Source organism: Rhinoderma darwinii, chromosome 1 (assembly GCF_050947455.1).
Source record: "Rhinoderma darwinii isolate aRhiDar2 chromosome 1, aRhiDar2.hap1, whole genome shotgun sequence".
Lineage (NCBI taxonomy): Eukaryota > Metazoa > Chordata > Amphibia > Anura > Rhinodermatidae > Rhinoderma > Rhinoderma darwinii.
Window position 1 is genome coordinate 626,541,034 of NC_134687.1, and position 23,056 is coordinate 626,564,089.

General features: G+C 43.4%; 1 protein-coding gene across 2 annotated transcripts in view; it reads left to right on the top strand.

The window, feature by feature from the left end:
- IL6ST (interleukin 6 cytokine family signal transducer) overlaps window positions 1-22,471 on the top strand; it is an 88,634-nt gene extending 66,163 nt beyond the window's left edge. The window contains exons 5-17 of one of the 2 annotated variants that reach the window (XM_075842443.1): window positions 114-203; window positions 1,019-1,185; window positions 2,877-3,019; window positions 3,554-3,710; window positions 4,376-4,458; window positions 13,483-13,693; window positions 14,653-14,835; window positions 16,881-16,982; window positions 17,968-18,114; window positions 18,732-18,872; window positions 19,705-19,801; window positions 19,977-20,058; window positions 20,360-22,471. In XM_075842443.1, the coding sequence (XP_075698558.1) occupies window positions 114-203; window positions 1,019-1,185; window positions 2,877-3,019; window positions 3,554-3,710; window positions 4,376-4,458; window positions 13,483-13,693; window positions 14,653-14,835; window positions 16,881-16,982; window positions 17,968-18,114; window positions 18,732-18,872; window positions 19,705-19,801; window positions 19,977-20,058; window positions 20,360-21,016 (2,260 nt within the window). In that variant the 3' untranslated portion in view covers window positions 21,017-22,471. The remainder of the gene's footprint in view (window positions 1-113; window positions 204-1,018; window positions 1,186-2,876; window positions 3,020-3,553; window positions 3,711-4,375; window positions 4,459-13,482; window positions 13,694-14,652; window positions 14,836-16,880; window positions 16,983-17,967; window positions 18,115-18,731; window positions 18,873-19,704; window positions 19,802-19,976; window positions 20,059-20,359) is intronic. The other variant, XM_075842452.1, reaches the window with a different exon arrangement.
- The last annotated feature ends 585 nt before the right edge of the window (window positions 22,472-23,056 follow it).

A 23,056-nucleotide genomic window follows, 5' to 3' on the forward strand; every position in this document is an offset into this window, starting at 1 on the left:
TTATTTTTCTTCCCCCTAACCTATAATCAGGGTTTGTTTTTGTCTTGTTCCTGGCTTTTCTAACCTTCTCAGCTCTGTCCCTTGTATGTGTCTTCTTTCCTGCCGCACTGTAGGGTGAGACTGGACCTGGTCAATAATACTGAACCGATGCAAAACCTAAACCCTTCTACCTATCCCCAAATAGAGAGACCATTGATTTCCAGGTAAGGTGGTCTCCCAGCGTGAAATGACTGCATTTAATTCTGCTACTTAAAGGGTCACCGTCATTATAAAAAAAAAAAAAAAACAACTTTTGACACGAAACGTAGAAGTTGTGATTGGTGGAGTGCGGGTGTGGAGGCTCCTCCTACTGTTATCTAGAATTAAGAGGTTGTGGCGTGTTGCTGAGTGCCGAGCCCCTTCCGGCGCCCAGACCCCCACTCTTCACAACATTTTTATTTTTTTTGTGTGATAGTAAACCCATAAAGCATGTTTCTTTATTATTTAGTGTTTGTCAGAAAAAAGTGACGCATGGCGCGCTGGAGACGGCTGCCGGACGTGTGGGGGATACTAATTCAGCTTCCATATTTTTTTTTATTTTTTTTTTCTTACATCAAGAATTATCCGACTCCTGAAATGGTTACGACCATCCAAAGATGTTTCCACCATTACATCTAATTGTATCTACTGTAAAGAATTAGTAGTGCATGTTTAATCTACTGCGTATATCACCGTATAGGAACATGTCGGAGGATGACCGCTATAATGGAAAGCCTACAGCAGTCCATACACAAAAGCTAAAAGCTGGCCGAACCTGCCGATCTTACGTGTATTGCGGCCATCCAATCCCCCTCTCTCCCTATAGCAGATGTATCTCCAAAATTTGTAGCCTATTGAATGGCTGAAAATGGTTGCAACTTCTTCATCCCAGTTATAGCAGGAAGAGCAGCTCTGGAGCACAAACTTCTGCTTTTGAAATTCAGTTCTGTGCTGTCTAAGCGGACAGTAATATCTATTGGTATGTTTTTTGTATTTACAGGGCAATAGGTCCGCAGAAGGGTTGTACTGCTGACGTGGGGAGCAATTTCTGTACATTACAGTACCCCGACTTCATATTGCACATTGACACCACTTTCATGGTGGTAGCTGAAAATGTTCTTGGTAAAGCTGAATCAGACCTCGTATTGTTTGATATTGTACATATTGGTAAATATTCATTTATTTATTTTTAGATTTTGCTTCCGTGATCAATAAGTGCAAAACATGATCTTGATTAATATGAGAACACTTCTTATCTTATGGTTAAAGTGCCGTCTCATGTTGAAAGTGCCGCAGCCATCAGCTAAACGTCGCGCGTTCCGCGCCCACGGCAATCGGCTGGTTTTGTTGCGGCCTACATTGACCTCTACTGGGGAAATGTAGTATTACATGGCAGATAGTCAGATGAGAGGCTGTCAATTTTCTACGTGGACGGCTTGGGTACGCAAGAGCAGGAGCGGCTCTCCATTCTGGCTCATTGGGAGGGGTCCTCAGTGGGGGAGGGACCCCCTCTATGATGTCTGTGTGTATGTACGGGACGGTCTTCATGAGACTCCATGAGTCCTAATAAACAGAGCGCTGAAGTAAGATGCGGCTAATTTATTAAGAAGCGTGTCCCTTAATAAATTTTGCTTATCTCTGTCCGTGCGCCAGAGAATCAAATCTATTTGCAATGTAATTTACGCTAGTTTCTGACGTAGATTATAGTAAATCTGTCGGGGGCTCCCACCGTTAAGCCCCGCCCACTTAAAGAAAAGTGCGACGAGTGGCAGAATCAACGCAAAAGTCCATTAAAGCTGTGGCATTGCATCCCTTCAACGCTTTCTCTGCACAGTTGCGCTCCCGACCCCCTGCTGTGCACAGGACTGATGCATGGTCTTATTTAATTAAATGCAGCCGTGCTGCAGCTCCCTGTGCAAGGAAAAACAACATTCTTAGGACGGCGGGGGTTCCGGCAGTTAGACACCCCCCCCCCCACTGATCAGAAATGGATGATGTATCCGAACAATACGCCATCGCTTTCCATGATGGGAAAACACCTTTAACGCGAACCTCCACCTTTTATCATCATGTCATTTTTAGGTTCAACGTTCTGTGCTGCCTCATTTTTTAATATATTTTTATAGGTGTCTGAGCTTAGTTTTTATGATACACAGCTCCAAATCCTCTGCATAGACAGAGATTAAAATTCTAACATTCTGAATGCCTGCAGCCAACACTAGGGGGAGCTCATTGTATACTGTTTGATTATTGAGTTCAATCTATACACCGTATACAGCAGGCTCTCGAGCTCGCCCTAGTGGTGGCTAAGGACAGGAAGAACGTTATAATTTTATCTCTATGCAGGGGATTTGGAGCTCTGTATCAGGAAAATATTTTTTTTTACTGCTATAAAGATATATTACGAAATGTAACCACACAGAATTTTGACCCTATGGAGTTAAAAAAAAAAACAACAAATGATGTCTAAGGGTGGACATTCATTTTAAGCAAAGGTATCTACAGACCTATAAGCTGTACATTCCCCACATTTCCATAAACCCCAGCATCCCCTCTATTAGCTTCAGCGAAGAGCCACTTCAAAGTTTGTCTCCAGCTCTGGAGGACTCGCCCGTGAATTACATTGTGGGCCGTTCATTTGTACAGGTGCTGCGTAATGCTACATACTGCGAGCTGCTGATTGTTGGGGGTACAGAAGCTGATCGCCAGTGGGTCTGTGCTTCAAAAAGATGTCCCTTTAAATAAATCTTCTAATATTAAATGAGGAAAAGTATAGTGACGAAATGCAATGTATATAATAAAGCGTTCCTAATTTGCATTTCTTTTGTTTTCCCCTTTTATAAACTTGATTCATGTAGTGAAACCCAATCCTCCTGAAATAGTGAGTGTGTCCGCTGTCCTGCAAAAAGTATTGAGAATTGAATGGAAAAATCCCATGGAAATTAATGAACTGATATACAACCTGAGATACAAACCCAAAGGCAGCACTGAATGGAATGAGGTAAGTCCTTCTATCTAGAACTAACTCTGCTTGCTGCAGGAACATTGTTCTATGGAAGCAGAGAACTGTTCCCATATTGATATTTCTAGAATATCATTGTATACTGGAACTATAGGGTTTCCCTGCCTTGGAACTAAGGGGCCCCAAACCAATAGTCCTCCTCTAACAAACCATCCAGGGACTACTTTATAAATATTCCAGGCAACCACCCAACTTAGACTGCCATATGGTAAATCACAAGAACATAGGTGATGAAAAACACTACACGATTTGGCATTCATCTATCATTCTGTTATATTTTATTTACATAGGCCCAAAATCTGCACTGATTAATTTCATAATCTATCTCTATAGGTGTCCCCTGCTTCCCATCACACGCCCATAAAGTTACGATAAAATTCTAGCTGTCTGCAGCAACCACTAGGGGGAGCTCACTACATACAGCTGTATACAACTCCCATGGAGTTACATGATAAGATTCTGCTACCTGCATCCACCACCAGGGGGAGTAACAACAGACCTTTCTCTCATTAGGTCCCTTCAGATGACATAAAAAGAACTAGAACCTCATTCGCACTGCAAGGACTTCAGTCTTACACAGAATATGTCATAAGCTTGCGCTGTAAGCCGCAAATCAAGGGGTTCTGGAGTGAATGGAGCAAGGAGTATACAGCCACCACATCAGAATCTAGTAAGTTGTCGGTCCCTGCAAAGCAAATATTGCTTTAATAATGTATGTGCCCAACTGTAAACACACTGCAATGTGCCATGGGGGAAGTGTGGGCATGCTGGGAAAGAGAATTGCTGTTTAGCAGATGGGTATAAAACACATGGTCGTGTAAGATCCTCAGTGCTGCCACTGAGCTGGTAGGCTAATTAAAGGGTTCCTATCTAATATTTAGTATTCCCGGGCATTCTGGTAAAAATGACATGGTGACAGAAGGTGGATGCTTAGTTTGAAGTCCTTCTCGATCTATATACCAATCTGTTCTCTGTTCTTCTGATACAGAGCTACAAATCCCCTGCATAGAAATAGTGACATGATCAAATTCTGGCTTCCAGCAGCCACCACTAGGGGGAGCTGACTGTATACGGTTTTATTATTGACTACAGTGTATTACATGTATGCAGTACGCTCACAGACCTCCAATGCAAGAGCTACTCTTTGTACCAGAGTATGGTCTTCATCACCTCCCCACCCCCATTAACCCCATAAGGAAACGTGCTTACGACCCGACAAGTTTCATATGACTGATGAATTTGATGTGAGACGATAATCTCATCTTTTATGAGAGCAAATAATAGATCATTACAGAATAGATTCATGATATAACTATCTTGTTCTACATATTTTAGCACCATCTCAAGGTCCAGACTTGTGGAGGAAGATCTGCAAAACCGAGTCTGATGGGAGGAGGGTCATTCAGCTGATGTGGAAGGTACATCTCCCCGTCATGGGCTCTGGGTCTTTGTATAAACATGTGTTGGTTGTCAGAACTGTTTCCTCTCAGCTGTGCGTTCTGGACATGATAGAGTTAAATATTCCAAACCCTGGAGACCGGTATAGATGCTACTGGGATCACTAACTCCATAAGGCTCTGTTTACATCACGTTTTCCCAATGTATATTCTGATGGAAGCCACTGACATATGCCTCGGTATAAGCTCAAATGATAAAAAATTTATACCGCACAGTCTACGTTTTTTTTTTTTTTGTGGGATTCCTCTGTATAGGAAAACCTAACGGACTGTGCTTTCCTATACAATTTAAGAAAATATATAATTATTCTGACACATTCCAGCCCGGCGTATGCCAAAAGGACACACTTATCGGTCAGGTGATTGAGGCCCTATGGATGCGTTCTGCAAATTCATCAGGAACTCTTCTGGCGCATACACCAAACATAGGTGGAAAAATAAAATGTGAACATGGCCTTAGAATATTGTTTTAACTCTTTCCTTTCCAGAGCAAACTTCTTAGAGGGAACACGGGTTGTCCGTAATATAAAAGATACTTTTTTATTATTATTTTTTTAATTTATTTTTTTATTTGTTTTATTTAAAATGTTGCAAACAGAATAAATATACAGATTGACATCATGTCTTCAAAGCATTGATATTATAGATATTATAGGTGCAATAGTAACATTTCAAAGATGTTTTTTCATTTATAAACCAGTATCAACATAAGGAACATAACCCGTTGTCCATGTCGCCATAGAGTACATGCTACTATATATAACCATCAGAACAAATAATAAAATGGTATTTTGACAAATCTCAAGGGACTTGTCCAAAGTCTCGCACATCAATAGTCAGTGGTGTCTGTCCATAAGCCCCAAATTTTCTGGAACTTCTCAGGACAGCTCCTATGTTAATACACTAGGTTTTCATAAGGTATGATAATGTTTTCCATTGTGAAAGCGATGGTGGCCTATCTGCCATTCAATGCTTAGCTATTACTTTTCTGGCCAGAAATAAAGATTCCTTCAAAAATATGCGTGTATAATGTGTCCATTGATCCTCCTCCAAAAATCGCACTGCTGGGAATTTTGGATAAGGAGGTATAGGGGTTGGTAGAAGGGATGTGAGAAAGTTAAATACATGTGACCAAAAGGTAGAGATGTAAGGGCAGTCCCACATAAGGTGCAAAAAATCCGCCTCCAAACTAGAACATCTATGACATTCCGAGGTGGGTATCCTGCCCGTTTTTTGTAGTTTGATAGGCGTTAAATATGCCTGGTGAATAATCTATAATTGAATCAGTTTATTATTAATCGCCGGAGAGACTGTCAAATGAGAGAGCAAGACATCCGTCCGATCGTCAGGAGTAAGATCAGGGATCTGTAGTAACCACCCATTGTACACCGGTAAAGGTGTTGAGGACACCTTTGCTGATAACAATTGTGTATAGTGCAGATATGAGCCCTTTTAGACCTTGTGATTTTAATATGCCTATCAAGTGACATAGATATAGCAATAGTATTAAGTGGGAATTGAGATTGGAAGGCGTGGCGGAGTTTGAAGTATCGGTACAGTTGCAAATGAGGGCGACCGTGTTTTTGCAGCTGAAGCAAAGTGAGAAATGACCCCTCCCTAAAAACATCTCCCACCATCGTCACGCCCAGACACTGCCAAAACTGAGGATCAGGCATAGTTAATAAGGATGGTAAGGTGGGGTTATGGCACAAAGGTAGATCTATCTGTAAGAGTATCTCTAAAACGTAATATAGTCTTGGAAGCTCGCCATACCATTAATGCTACCTTATGCAGAGGAAGTACCTCAAGTGACCGAGTAAATTGAGGGTGTTCTAGGTAGCTAATTAGACTACTACCAGCCACCAGGGAAGCCATTATGTGAGTCGAGTCTAAGGAAGGCACATCTATAAAACAGTCTCGTAATCCCCGCAACTGGCCCGCTAGGTAATACAGGTATAGGTCCGACAATGCCATTCCACCATCCACTTTGGGACGCTGCAGAGTAGCCAATTTAAGTTTAGATCTAGAAGAGCCTCACACAAATTTAATGAGTAAGGAGTTTACGGTATGACTTGGGGACCAAAACCGGCATATGCTGTAATATGTATAGACATTTAGGCTGAATGACCATCTTAGTAAGTTAATGCGTCCTGCCACCGACAAAGGCAGTTTAGACCATAGTTTCAATCTAGTTTCTACATGGGTCAGAAGTGGATCAATAGAGTTGGCCTTCATATCAGTATGATTAAGAACCATAACAACACCCAAGTACGTAAATTTGGTAACCATGGCCAAGCCACATTGCGAAACCAAGGGGTCTAGGATTGGATTAACGGGCGTATACATTATAGCAGATTTCTGCCAATTAACCCTCAGCCTAGAAAATTGTGAAAAGGTATCAAGCAGGCGGACAACGTGACCAAAAGATTCATGAGGGTTGCGCAGAAAAAGGACCATGTCGTCCGCGTACAGGCCCACCACTGTAGTCCTTCCCTTCCACTGTACGCAAGTTATGATGGGGGTGGATCTCAATCTAATAGCTATAGCTTTTATGGCAATAGAAAATAAAACCGGTGAAAGGGGACATCCTTGCCGTGTGCCCCGCGCAATAGGAAAAGAATCAGGGGATGCCCTTGAACACCACATTAGCCATAGGGGATTTATAGAGAAGTTGGATCCATGATATAAATTTGGGGCCAAAGCGCTGAAGGCAATACAGAAGAAAGGACCATTCAACAGAGTCGAACGCCTTCATAGTATCTAACGAAGCTATAGCGTAGGGTAAATTATGCGTTCTTCCTATCGGAATAAGTGTCTGCACGTGTTTAATATTTATGGTAGTAGATTTACCGGGCATGAATCCAGTTTGGTCAGGGTGAATAATTGTTAGAATAATGTGATTGTCGCTTCGCCAATATTTTTGTTAGGATTTTATAGTCTACGTCTACTAGGGAGATTGGTCTATAAGAGCCACAATCAACAGGGTCATTATCCGGCTTCAGTAGCACAATAATAGAAGCATCATAAAAAGTAGAGGCAAGTGAGTGGGTGAGTAAAGCCTTGTTAAGGGTATCTAATAACATGGGGCCCATATGCTCCTCATACCTCCTATAGATTTCAATAGGGAGTCCATCAGGACCTGGGGATTTGTGGAGAGCCATTTCTCGAATAGCCTCTTGGAGTTCCTCCATCGTAACAGGGGCTTCAATCAATGTAACTTGCGACGAAGAGAGGGTAGGAAAAGTCAGGTCACTTAAATAAGTTAAAACGTCTGCCATGGAATGGTTAGTGGTGGAACTGGATAAACTGGCATAGTAATTTCTAAATCTGGTGGCAATGGCATCCCTCTCTGTTAATAGATTACCATCATAGTCCTGAATTTTCAAAACTGAATTAGATGTGTTACGTTGTCTAATTAAGTGGGCTAATAACTGGCTGGATTGATTGCCCATTTTCAAATAATATTGGCGTGTAAAAAACTATTTACGTTCGTCTTGAGATGGAGCATATGTTTATATGGCGGGTGAAATGTAACCAACTAGGCTGATGCGTTTCCGTGGAATCGGAAATATACCACTCCGCAGATGACACACGTTCCTCCGCCTCCCACTCAGTGAGCCATAATTTTTTTTAAATATAAGTAATTGTAGAACGCAAACAACCACGCAACTAAGCCTTAAAGGTATCCCACTTCAAGGTATGAGAAATGGGTGCATCATGTACCTGCAAAAATTGTATAATTTGGTCAGGGATGCGATCAGAGGGGCCAATAAGTGTCAACCAGAAAGGATGCAACTTCCAGGCACGTAATAACCGTTGTCCAGGAAATTCCAAACTGACCAGTATCGCACTGTGGTCCGAGATCCCCCTGGGAGAGTGTGATATAGAAGACACAAAAAGAGATAAGGCAGGAGAACCAAAAACATAATCAATCCTGGAGAGAGCCTGTCTCCCAGAAGAATGGCAAGTGTATTCCAGAACCTGTGGATGAAAATGTCACCATAGATCAATCCAGCCCACACCTTCTATCAGCTGACATAAAGGAGTAGTGGATACTAAATCATGGGTGGGATCTTGTGGGAAGCGATCCATGGACGGGGACATCACCTGGTTCAAATCGCCCATGCACAAAATATAGGAGGTAGGAAATTGATGTGCAAAAGCAATAGCTGCTAGAAGGGTGAAGGTGTTCACCTGTGGCGGGTTGTATATACAGAGAATAACGTATGGCTTAGTGTCTATTTCAGCATAGACAAAAAAAAAAACGTCCTACTGGGTCTCTGCGTGTCTGTATGGGATTCCATCTCACAGTGCGATGTATCAGCAGGAAAACCCCTCTAGAGTAAGAAGTATGAAAGGAGTGGCATGCCCATTGTATCCAAGGTTTCTTATAGAGGCTCTGTCACCAGATTATAAGTGCCCGGTCTCCTACATAATGTGATCGGCGCTGTAATGTAGATAACAGCAGTGGTTTTTATTTTGAAAGACGATAAATTTTTAGCAAGTCATGAGCAATTTTAGATTTATGCTAATTACTTTCTTAATAGACAACTGGGTATTTTTTACTTTTTACCAACTGGGCGTTGTACAGAGGAGTGTATGAGGCTGACCAATCAGTGACCAATCAGCGTCATACACTTCTCATTGTTCCAGCCCAACTTCTTTCACTGCACAATCACACTAACAATGGGCTGGAACAATGAGGAGTGTATGATGCTGAGTGGTCACTGATTGGTCGACCTCATACACTTCTCTGTACAACGCCCAGTTGGTAAAAAGTAAAAACACACCCAGTTGTCTATTAAACTAATTAGCATAAATCTAAAATTGCTCATAACTTGCTAAAAAATGATAGTTTTTCAAAATAAAAACCACTTATCTACATTACATCGCCGATCATATTATGTAGGAGACAGGGCACTTATAATCTGGTGACAGAGACTCTTTAATCCGTTAGTGACCGCCAATACGCCTTTTCACGGCGGCCACTAATGGGCTTTATTCCGATGCATAAGCCTTTTCACGGCGCTGCATCAGAATAAATAAACGGAGCAGGGAGCCGTTAAATGTCCCTGCTCTCCGCTACCAGAGATAGGTGAGGGCTGGGGGCGTCCCTGCTCGAACGTGTGAGATCTATATCAGTATCAATCTCTCCCGTTTAACCCCTCAAAAAAAAGTTAATAAAAGTTAATCCATAAATAATATGTACCCCAAAATGGTGCTATTAAAAAATACAACTTGTCCCGCAAAAAACAAGACCTTTCTACAGCTATGTCGACGCAAACATAAAAAAGTTATAGCTCTTGGAATGCGACAATGGTAAAACGTCAAAAATACCTTGGTCATTAAGGTTTAAAATAGGCTGGTCATTAAGGGGTTAAGATAATCAGATCTTTCGATAGTGAGGTGAGTCTCCTGTAAACAAATTAGGTGGGGGCTGGATCGTCTAATATGAGAGCACACCGAGGCCCGTTTAGACACCGTCCCCAAACCACGCACATTCCATGAGATACAATTTAAAGACCTCGCCATAAGAACAGTGAGAAAAATGCATCATATAGGAGCAATTGCCAGTCATGGACAGTAGGACAGCATGCAGCGAATGAGCAAAAGAAGGCATAGACATAGTAAGGTAAATCGGCGGCATAGACATACATATGAACAACTATCAAACATAACAAAGTAACTGAGGAAAATAACCCAGAAATGTCCCCACCAAGAACTGTAGGCAGGGCAGACATTAAGGGTAAAAAGATTAGAAAGGGGAATACCCGACTATATCTTGGTCAGGTATAGATCCTGGTAGTAGTAAGCAAATGATAAAAGTTTACTAGTGAATCGGATTAGAACAATATATGAATGAGAAAAATACCCCCCCCCCCCCCTTAACCGACAGACCGTAAGATGTAATGGTAGAGACAGTGACATAAGGCACAGGCCATAAAATATAGAACATATCTCCAAGTAACATTCATCATGTGAAGAATGTCAGGCTGACCGATGGAGCATACTCGAGAGGCCAATAGGTAAATGCTCAAGAGGCACACAAGCCAAAAAAGGATGCATCTGGAGCCATTCTGCCGGGCTATGCAGAAAAACCACCTTGTCATCATAGGCAATTCGAAGACGGGCAGGGTATGCCATAGAGCAGGGGTCTCAGGCATGCGGCCGCTGGGGCTGTCATCTGCGGCCCGCGGGACGAGTCGCTAGTATCGGCTGTGCTCCGAGACTCTGGAATTCCCTGACATCGCTGTCCATATATGGACAGTGTGTCAGGGTCTTCCCCAGAGCGGAGTCCCAGGCAGAGCGCTAGTATAGGCTCTGCTCTGGGACTCTGGGGAAGCCTCCGACATCGCTGTCCATACATCGGCAATGATGTCAGGGGCTTCCCCAGAGCTGGAGTCCCAGTGATGTCAGGAGCACAGCTGGAGTCCCAGGAAGAGCCTACTAGCGCTCTGCCCGGGACTCCAGCTCTGGGGTTGCCCCTGACATCTCTGTCCATATAAGGACAGTGATGTCAGGAGCAGAGCTGGAATCCCAGGCAGGGTGCTAGAAGGGGCTCTGCTCCGGGACTCCAGCTCTGGGCAAGCCCCTGACATCACTGTGGCAGCATCTGCGGAGGGCACTGTGGCAGCATCTGCGGTGGGCACTGTGGCAGCATCTGCGGTGGGCACTGTGGCAGCATCTGCGGTGGGCACTGTGGCAGCATCTGCGGAGGGCACTGTGGCAGCATCTGCGGAGGGCACTGTGGCAGCATCTGCGGAGGGCACTGTGGCAGCATTTACGGAGGGCACTGCGGCAGCATTTATAGAGGGCACTGCAGCATTTACAGAGGGCACTGCGGCAGCATCCACAGAGGGCACTGCGGCAGCATCCACAGAGGGCACAGCGGCAGCATCCACAGAGGGCACAGCGGCAGCATCCACAGAGGGCACAGCGGCAGCATCCACAGAGGGCACAGCGGCAGCATCCACAGAGGGCACTGCGGCAGCATCCACAGAGGGCACTGTGGCACTATCTAAAAAGGGGCTGCCCAATCTTGACGTGTGTCTGCCAAACGCTGCTAACTGAGCCTCCGGACTGCATTTAGCGACACTTAAACTGGAAAACTGGATTGTTGAAATAAGCACGGGGAGAAATATCTCAAATTTTAAACCTAGCGGTATTATTATAGTAATGTAGTATTGTTATTATTATTATTATTATTATAGTAATGTAGTATTGTTGTAGTAGTTCAAATAACTAATTGATTAACAATAATTTTGTATTGTATCAAATTTGAAAGTAATGCGGCCCGTCAACTTCCCATTTTTTTCTATATATGGCCCACCTACCCGGCCGACTTTGACACCCCTGCCATAGGGTATGGAATGTTGCGCTCCTCAAACTTACTTTTGACTTCCGTAAAGGTGGCACGTTGCTTCTGGAGGTCAGCAGAGAAGTCAAGAAATATAAAGATGATGGAATTGTTGAATTTCAATGGAGCTTTTAATCTGGATTGCCGCGTCCCAATCTCTGTAATTTAGAAGCCGAACCAGGAAAGGCCATGGGGCAGCGCCCAGCGGTGGCGGTTTATCCGGAACACGGTGGTGCTCTTTCAACTACAAAGCAAGTGGAGAAGGCTGATGCCTCCAAGTTAGTCTTGAGCCATTATTTAATAAATGGTTCAGGGGTTTTACCCTCAGATTTTTCCGGCAAGCCAATAATACGTAAATTATTACGGCGCGGTCTATTTTCGAGGCCATCCGTTTTGGACTGACAAGCATCCGCCTTCCGTGTAGTAGCTGCCAGGATAGTACCAAAAGGACCAATCCTGTCCTCTACCTGAGAAAATCGCCCCTCCATCTCTCCCATACGACTTCTCAGGTTGTGCATGTCATGACGGAGCAAACTGACATCAAGTTTTATCTTATTCTTGCCCGTTAAAGAAGTTTTACAAGCATCAATGGCCGAGAGAAGTTGCATCGAAACCTGACGTAACGTAGGTTTAGGCTCATTGTCGGAATCCATTCCACTATGTGGACGATTGTCTTCCTCTCTATTTTTGAGGTGAGGAGATCTCATTTTACGTGGACAGGAAGTATCTTCGTCCTGATCAGTACGAGCAAAATCTTTCAGCATATCCACTGTAGACTGAGGTTTAGATTTAGGCATGGTGCACAGTATAGCTGAAGTAGGTAGGTCTCACCCCACCAGTAAAGTAGCCAGAAGAATAAGAGACAGATATAGTCTCCTTTTAACACAGTATGGCACACTGGTATGAAGTGGTATACAAAGTAGTACATGGCAAACGATCCTTATAGACCAGAGTACCGGGCGGGCGGGCAGGCAGGCAGTCCCAGAAAGTACAATAAGTAGATGAGCCAATCCGGTGGCAGAGATGAAAAATATACATACATGCAAAATGGCTCTTTTAGGCCGCAACTCACCACCCAGATACTTTTAATGGCGGAATCTCAGGGCCCTCTTTGAGAGAAATCGAAACTGCCGTCTCCAACTAAGCCATAGCTCGGTACTGTTGCCGTGTATCGTGGGAGACAGAGCAATAATGTACAAATCTTGCATGCCGTACAGACCCAGACAGGCCGCCATCAATCTCCATCTTCCCCGAGGAGCAGAGTCCCATACAGCCAGAACCTCTGAGTCTGACAGAGGAGAGCAAAAGACACCGGGGAGAAGCGAGGAGTGTCCGACACAAACAGTGTACCTCCGATGCAAGTCGATGCAGGTCCGTTGCCGTCCCCGAAGCTGGGTAAGTATCGGGCGGGAGCACGCCGAATGCAGGCTGCAGATGAACACCCGGCCGCCCTTCCCGGTTTCCATCCACAAGGCAGACTAAGTCAAAACACACTTTAAATAGTTGAGGAAAATGGGAACTGTTGCCGGGTCGGCCGATTGGTTTTATGAAATATTATGTAAATGTCAGACAGGTTTCTGCTGAAAAGTTGACCGGTCGAGTAAATAATCATTTCTGTTTTCTATTAGGATTTAAAGTCTCATTCAAATGGAATAATACTGGGATACAACGTGACCTTGAAGAAAGGTCCAGAAGTTGTCGACTCGTTCACTGTGAAGGACATGACGTGCAATGTTACAGTATCCAAAGACTCCTATGAAGTTGTACTGACCGCTTACAACAGCGAGGGGACCTCCCCTCCATCCACATTGATTATTCCATCCCTCACAGATAAAAAGGGTATGTCATCCGCATTTTCTGTGCACTCCGCTGTTCCTGGAACTCCCATAGAAGTGAATGGAGAGAGCTGCAGACGTGCGCCCCCACCTCTCCATTCATTCCCCGCCTGGATGCAGCAGCCACCCCAGCAGGCGGGACAGGACACACACACACACGTCCGTGTTTTTTATTATAGATATTGAATTTATCTCTTGTGTTTATTATAGTTGGTGCATCACTCAGATCCATGAAGTGCATATTAACCTCTTAACGATGTAGCGGATTTTGTAAAATCATTCACCCCTCTGCATTTTGGTGGCATAACTTTTTGTTATTCATCGCAAATATGTTGTTGAACTTATTGTAGCAGCTGCAGAGTGTCCTGGCTCCTTGTGGCGTCTGTCCTGACTCCTTGATCCTCTCTCCGCTGCTGTCAGAAGGCAGCATGATCTCGTGAGATCCCACTGCAGTAGCCGCTCTGACCACACTGATTGGACAGAGCATCACAGATACACGCCCCTTTGACACTGGGATGTAGAGATCACCCAGTTGTTATTTTTTTTTTAAAATTCATTTAGATACTGGGTGCCAAAACGAACGGGGATCATAGTGAAGGAACAGGGACATTTTGAAGAAAAAGGTATGCTGGTAGTTATATATATTCGGGACGTGTCCTCTTTAACCATACAGCTGGCAGTACAGGACAGCATGAACTGGAGGAGAGGCAATAAAGAGGAAATAAAAAAAGAGATCAGCAATGGGGAAGGAACACCGAGGAGAGGGGGTTGAGTTTCACCTACACTGGGGCAGAAAATATTTCAGATCCGGAGCAGATACAAGCTGTGGAAGCTGCAGGATACGGCATACAGATTCCCCTCCGTATTATTTATGGAGAACATGAACGCTTGAGCAAAGCTCGTTCTCGGGAATACATTCCATCATTGGAAATATTAAATATTTCTATTTTTTTTTTAATATAGATGTGCAGCCAGCAGATATGAACTTTAAAGCGTTTCCTAAAGATGGACAACTATGGGTTGAGTGGACCCCATCAGGAAGAGTGCTGGGGTATGTGATTGAATGGTGTAGTAATCATGAATCTATGGACTGCAACATTGAATGGCAGAGGGAGCCAAGGAACACGGAGAAGACCTTTCTCAGAGGTAACAAAAGGACACATGGACAGTACCAAACTCTTGAAAACCCCATTATGATTTATATGAACGTGTTTGCTGAAAGTGGCTCTGTCACTAGTTTAGTAATGCCCTATCTCCTAGCTAATCTAATAGGCACTGTCACACTGATAATGCTAGTGAAAATTGTGTCCCAATACGTTTATTATTTTAAAAGTTATGAGCTTTTTTCTAAATATGCAAATGAGGCTATACTTGACAAGTGGGTGGTAACAGCAGCGATTCTCCGGAGGCGGAGCTACCTCACAGCCTCTGACGCTGTCCTATCAGCATGAAGCTGCTTCACACAGTGTGGGAGACTGAGGCTGGAGGGAAGGGGGATCACTTAAAACAGCCATATCTCCGGCTATGGACCACCTAGAACAGTCGTTCTAGCTGTGAAACAACCGGAGGTATCGCAAGTTGAAAACACCGTCAGGAATGGAAGCTGTATACTATATGATCACGCTGTGTTGCTGGGCAGGGAAGAGGAGAACTGTATGATGCTGACTGGACAGCGTCATACAGAAAACATTACACCGCCCAAAGTGAAAAGAAAGTTACACAAACACACACATAAATAAAACATTTTTTAATAAAACACTAAAAGCAAATTGATATAAAAAAATAATTTCCGCGACACCCGTCCTTTAAGGCTCCATGACGTCCAGGTACATCATGGATAATTACGTGAGCACAGGCAACTGGCTGTGATTGACTTCTGGGCTTCTGCTGTAACGGCCGGGATCTGAGAGACCACTTATCCCGGCCTTTTAACCCCTTAGATGCCGATGTCAATAGTGACCGCGGCATCTAAAGAACATGAGAGAGGGAGTGGGCTTTCTCTGTCACTTCATCGGCGCTACTCAACGCAATCGCAGGGTACTAATGGGTTACCATTGCAACCGGGTCTAACAAACACCCCCAGGTCTGCCATGGCTTAATAGATTCCCTGTCAGCATAACACTAACAGGCAATAATGATTTGAAATACTAATACAAGAGATCCACCGATTGCAACGTCTCCTATAGTGGGACAAAAAAAAAAGGATATATAATTAGGTTTAATAAACGTTAATAAAAAAATAAGTCTCACCCCTAAAATAAATAAATCCCTTTTTCATGAAAACATATTTTTGTTTCAAAAGTACTAAACCAAAAATATATGGTATAGTTACAATCTAAGTTACCAGAATATTTATACCGCAAGGAGCATGGTGTAAGAAAAAAAAAAAAACAATGGTGGATTTGTTTTTGTTTTTTTCCATACTTCTCCCTCCCCCCATCCCTCCCAAAAAAAAAAAAAAAAGCCCTCACACAGCTCGATTGACAGAAAAAAACAGTTATGACCCTTGGAATGTGGCGATGAAAGACGAAAATAAAAAAAAAGCTCAGTCCTGAAAGCCTAAACTAGGCCGCAATCCCTAAGGGATTGGCTCATAATTTCCTTATCGGGTATTTGAAAATGAGTTTTCGAAATCAGACAGCCCGGTTAATAAGAAGCAGCAGAATTCTGATCAGAGTTTTGTAGATGACCGCTCTGTCCGCCTTTGCAACAATTGTACTACTCAAATGCGTCTAAATAAATGATTAAGCAACATTACAAATATTTTTGCGTAAAAATCTCCTGCCGTTTTACATCTGCAGCTGTCTCTCCATGGTTACAGACAAAAAAACCTTGTGTAGTCTGCTCCTGTGGTCACAGTCCCGTCCATCTATCCTTGACTACTTTCTAGCCTACTAGATGTTCTTTAGGAAGTAGGGGACAGTGTAAGTGCAAAATCAGACTACACAGGGTTTGTAGTCTGTTACCATGGTGACACAAAGATCAGCATAGGAGCTGAAGACGCAAAACGGTAGGAGATTTTTAATCATACTATTTGCAAAGTTGCCTCCATTTGACACATTGTCTGCACTTCACATACCGTATAACTGAAGATCATTGCAGAATAAGGAAAGTAAAGTGTTTAATAAAGCTGCAGAACATTATTTACCGGTGTAAAATGTAAATAAAGTTATCTTTTTTTTTTTTTTTAGGTGACATAAAACCATTTGTCTATTACCTGATCAAACTGAATCCCCTGCATAAAGATGGGCAGGAAAGATCGAGCTACATGGGGACTTACCTACAGCAAAGAGGTAATGTGTGAGGATAATGGGGTGCCACATAACACACCCCAATAATGAGGATATTAGGGAACCACGTAACCCATCCAAGTGGGTGGATAATAAAGACAATGAAATACAACCCAAGTGGGAGGGTAATCGGGAACCATGTAACACACCACAAGTGGGAGGGTAATCGGGAACCATGTAACACACCACAAGTGGGAGGGTAATCGGGAACCATGTAACACACCACAAGTGGGAGGGTAATCGGGAACCATGTAACACACCACAAGTGGGAGGGTAATCGGGAAACATGTAACACACCACAAGTGGGAGGGTAATAGGGAACCATGTAACGCACCACAAGTGGGAGGGTAATAGGGAACCATGTAACGCACCACAAGTGGGAGGGTAATCGGGAACCATGTAACACACCACAAGTGGGAGGGTGATCGGGAACCATGTAACACACCACAAGTGGGAGGGTGATCGGGAACCATGTAACACACCACAAATGGGAGGATAATAGAAAACCACGTAACAAACCACAAGTGGAAGGATAATAGGGAGCCACATAACCCATCCCAAGTGGGTGGATAATAAAGACCATGAAATACAACCCAAGTGGGAGGGTAATCGGGAACCATGTAACACACCACAAGTGGGAGGGTAATCGGGAACCATGTAACACAACACAAGTGGGAGGGTAATCGGGAACCATGTAACACCACAAGTGGGAGGGTAATCGGTAAACATGTAACACACCACAAGTGGGAGGGTAATCGGGAACCATGTAACACACCACAAGTGGGAGGATAATAGGGAGCCACATAACCCATCCCAAGTGGGAGGATAATAAAGACCATGTAATACACCCCACAAGTGTGAGTATAAAAGGGAACCACGTATCACACCCCAAGAATGAGAATAATAGCGAACCACATAACGTATCACAAGTGTGAGGATATTCTTACAAGAGGACGTCACTCACAGATGACTCTTGTGTTGGTTACAGCTCCTGAATTAGGACCCGCTGTTCAAACAAAGTCTTCAGGAAAGACGTGGGTCACCTTAGTGTGGACACCAGTCCCTCTACAAGAACGAAATGGCTTCATCACAAATTATACGATAAAGTATCAGGATAAATACGGCCCACCAAAAGGTAAGATTATAAGATGAGAGCTGATCCATGTGTCACCCCACACTCCATACTGTATAGATAGTCTTAACAAGAGGTTTCCAGCAACTTACTGATTAGTGGGGGGTCTGACTGTAGGGACTACTGTGCTATACTAGTGCTGCTGCCTATTTGCTCTGGCGGTTTGTCAATAAGTTATGGCAAATCCCGGTGAGTGGGAAAGTACCTTTAACACTATGACAGGTTCCCTTTAAACCATGACACCCTATAGAAGTGTCCATTAAGTCTCACTCTATAGTGGGAGGTGCTGACCAGGGATCAAACTGGAGGCCTTCCACCTAATGACTACTTTGGACCAAGAAGATTATGCTTCAAGTGGGTCAGGAATTGCTGTATCCCTGCCTATATAGTTGGGGTTGTGCGGTCTATACTTTCCCCTTCTTGCTTTACTGGTTACTGGGGGGGGTCTTTCATTAATGCCGCTTTGGGCAATGTATAGAATATCAATCATGTCCCTGAGCAACAACAAAATATGTAGGTAGAGGTCAGCACGGTACAGAAGCAATGAGGGAAAAAGGGTATGAAGAGTGGTTTCGAGGGTCAGGGGTGTATGGTAACTCATAACTTGCATTGTCTTCCAGAGATCACCGTTAATGCAACTGTAACGGAGTATACGCTGAAATCCTTAGCGGCTAAAACAACGTACAGTGTTTCCGTGACTGCGAACACTGAGAAAGATGGGAAAGCAGGCCTTCCATTAACCTTCACCACGCTGCCATTTGGTAAGAGCCTTATTGATTCTTCACATGTGGGATCATCATGATATTTTACGTATATCTCCTCTTGTCAAATGACTATAGTGGTAGGGTAGATGTCTTTTTTGTATTGATATAATCCTTGTTGTTGGACTATTGTTAGGTCCTGCGTGACCTGATCCTTTCCGCTTTACTATATTACCCAAAAAAAAAAAAGGGATATATTGTGCTCAGAGGGTAGTATTGCAACTGCTAAATAATGCCCTACACACACCCGTTCAGGCCGCTGTTCAAAGCCAGTGTCGCATGCTAATTACGGCGCCTCCCAGTCTGATTGGCCACCATGTAGTCGTGACTTTTTTCATCATACAATTTCCATGGCCGCAACCGTGCAATGCCAATCTGGCCACGAGGTGCGGTAATTGGTATAAAGAGCCGCTATAGGCCTTATTCACACAGTGCAGATTTGGTTAGTATTTTAATGCTAAAATCAGAAGTGGATGCACATAAGAGAACTGCTCATAATACAACATACTGATCAAATCTGCAATGTGCGAACAAGAATTTAAATGCACGTTTTCTCGCTCCATACCTGCTGAGTGGGCGGCTCTTCCTGGGGTGCTGCATGCTTTGAGCCAATCATATGTCTCTCCCCCCCTGCTGTGTTACTGAAATGGTGAGTCCTAGAGAATCTGCAGCTACATCCCCCTCCTCCCCTTCTACTGGATTTTTGGATACTGAGAAGGTTTGTGGACATTTACAGGTAAAGGGGAGTAGTGGGGAGGCCTCATTTCCCCAATACGTTCCTGCAACACGTCTTCATAGAGATATTGCTAGTATGTTTTTTTTCTTTTTGCAGACAACGGGGAGGTTGAAGCCATCGTGGTGTCCTCTTGCCTCGGCTTCTTAGTGTTTATACTTGTCCTGTGCTTCGTGTTTTGTAATAAGAGAGAGCAGTAAGTATCCGGCGTTTCTGAGAATATGAATGAATGCTGTGTCTTTTCTGACCCTAAACTTGATATGAGTTTACCGTATGCAATAAGTCCAGAACGGGCCCAATGAAGCTGTAAGAATGTTTGGAGGTCATTCATTGGTACACGCTCGTCATGTGATTTATTTTCTACTTTTTAGGATTAAAAAGCACATTTGGCCAAACGTTCCAGATCCTTCTAAGAGTAACATTGCCCAGTGGTCACCACAAACTCCCACCCGGGTAAGTACAAAGAACACAAATTGAATCTGCAACGTCCTATATACTGTATGCAGACACTGGCTCTGCCCCTGCAATGTGGACCGTTGCTAAAACTAGTCCTCTGTGTATGCGCCCTACCTGGTACCTGTATGATCAGATGAAGTTAGTCCTCAAATGAGAGGGATCCTATACGTCTAGCACATCTCATTGATCAGCTATAGTAACAGATCCACTGCTGTAAAAGGTTTTTGCTACTTTATAATTCTCACTTATGACCGATGTCACGTTGCTGGAAAAGTAATGTCTTCCTTCCTGTCTGCAGCACGAGTCCAAACAGCCTCCATTCCAGGACGGTCCATTTACCGACGTCAGTGTGGTAGAAATAACTGCGAATGAGAAGAAATCTTACAGCGATCAGGACCTAAAGTCTCTGGATCAAGTGAAGAAGAACACATCGGAGGGTCTGAGCAGCGGCATCGGAGGCTCTTCATGCTTATCTTCACCCCGGCTGAGCGTGTCTGACAGTGACGAGGTTTCATGTGCGCAGAACACTTCTAGCACCGTGCAGTATTCAACCGTTATTATGGGCGGTTACCAAGGTCAGACCCCAATCTTCTCAAGGTCGGAGTCCACCCAGCCACTGCTCATTTCTGAGGAGAGACCTGATGAGCAGCCGCAGGTCTTAGAAGAAGATACCGAGACCCAGACACCCAGCCAGTATTTTAAGCAGAATTTCACTCAGGGGGACGCAGGCAAAGTCCAGGCCTTACAACAAGAAGATCCCCATTCCGCTCATACACCGGAGCCGGCAGCGCAGGTCCTGCATCTTGCCGGGTTTAGTCACGGACATGACAATCTGGACTTTAACCCTGATCACAATGTAAATCCTAATAGTCTGTCACAAGCGGACGCTCTGAATGACGAGCAAAAAATGTATATACCTCAAAGTGTGAGGCAAGGAGGTTACATACCCCAATAGGGCGAGAGACTTACACCTCATTATCAGGCTGGGGACGTGCAATGCAGCGTGGGACCTCAGATATATACTCGCCTTAAAATCCAATAGTGCACGATCAACACAGCGGCAACCCACCCACCGGAGGATTCAAGGGTCGTATGGACGATTGCTAATACTCAAAGACCATTTACATGTCCAACATTTCAGAAATCTCATTCCTTAAAAAGTCAGGGAATATATATATTCATTCGTGATGACCCTCATCATATGGATCACTGCGAGTCATGGAGTCTCGTTTAACATATTTAAAGTGTCAATGGTGGAAAACTTCTACTTCAAGGCGACTGGAAACTTTGTTTTAAGAATCAGAATGTAAAAAAACAAACTTTTTAAAGGGGAAATGCAGCCAAAATTGAGCTACTAGAAGAGATTCGTGTCAGAAGATCAAATCGCTGCAACTTGTAAGCTCGGGGATGGGCTGCTACTTTCTACGGAGGCCCGGGCACTGTTGGCAACGCTCTGAAATTACACAATGGAAAGCTCTGCTGATTTACTTGGCCGTGTGTTTAGAATATTGGGTCGGATCTCTTTTGGGTGAATTACCCCTTTAAGACTTGTCAACCGTTGTGTGAGATCTGCAGTGTCGGGAATGGAATACGGCTAGTCTTATTTGCCACATATTCATCATACACTGTGAGACGTTTTATGTATATGTGCACGCCTGAGACAAATTGGCACCATATCGGTAGACCAAAAGGTGGCCAGTTTTTATCCCTCTTATCCGGTCATTTGTTTAGTCTATATTCCTGCAATGTAAATCATTCTGTGCATGTCTCTGCTTTATGCGGAAACAGCAGTAAGTATTTTATTGGACTTTATTTCCCAAAGTGCCATGATGGAATTTTCTCAGCATGTTTTTAAAGAGGTATTGTGCTTTTAATTTATTTTACCAGATGATTACTAAGGGATTGGGTCAAGCATGGTATGGGTGCTGGAAGTCACCTTGCCCCTTCTCTGCCTCCTAGTCAACGTCAGCCTGAAGACCTCAGCACTGAGGTTACCTAGGGACACATAGCTTGAAAACCCCATATAAACTCTGGTTGTTAAGCATTGTATTCATAGCAACCAGACTGTCTCTAATGCCTTAAAGTGAATGTCCCCATTAACACCATTTTTTATTTTTTTTAATAGAAATGCATTCACAACTCAGTTCTGATTAATTTCTTAATAGATCTTTATAGCGGTCGGGGCTTGGTTTTTCTGATACAGAGTTCCAAATCACCTGTGTAGAGTTACATGATAATCTATCTGTCTACAGTCACCACTAGGAGGAGCTCACTGCATACTGTTATTATTGTGTTCATTGTACAGACCATAAACTCCCCCTTGTGGTGGCTGCAGGAAGCCAGGCTTTTATCATGTAACTATATCTCTGCACTAGATAAGTATCTGTTAGTGATAAAAGGTAAAGATTCCCTTTAACCCCTTGAGTACCCAGCTCATTTTGGCCTTGAGGACCAGACCCATTTTTTCAAATCTGACATGTGTCACTTTATGTGGTAATAACTCCGGAATGCTTTTACCTATCCAATTGATTCTGAGATTGTTTTCTCGTGACATATTGTACTTTAGGTTAGTGAAAAAATTTTGTCGATAAATTTATTGCTTATTTGTGAAAAACACCAAAATTTAGAGAAAATATGAAGAAATTATGATTTTTCACATTTTAAATCTATCTGCTTGTAAAACAGATAGTAATACCACACAAAATAGTTACTATTTCACATTTCCCATATGTCTACTTTATGTTTGCATCGTTTTTTTAACATCCTTTTATTTTTCTACGACGTTACAAGGCTTAGAACTTTAGCAGCAATTTCTCAAATTTTCAATAAAATTTCAAAAGGCTATTTTTACAGGGGCCAGTTCAGTTCTGAAGTGGTTTTGAGTGCCCTATATATTAGAAACCCCCATAAAACACCCCATTTTGAAAACTGCACCCCTCAAAGTATTCAAAACAGCATTCAGAAAGTGTTTCAACCCTTTAGGCGTCTTACAGGA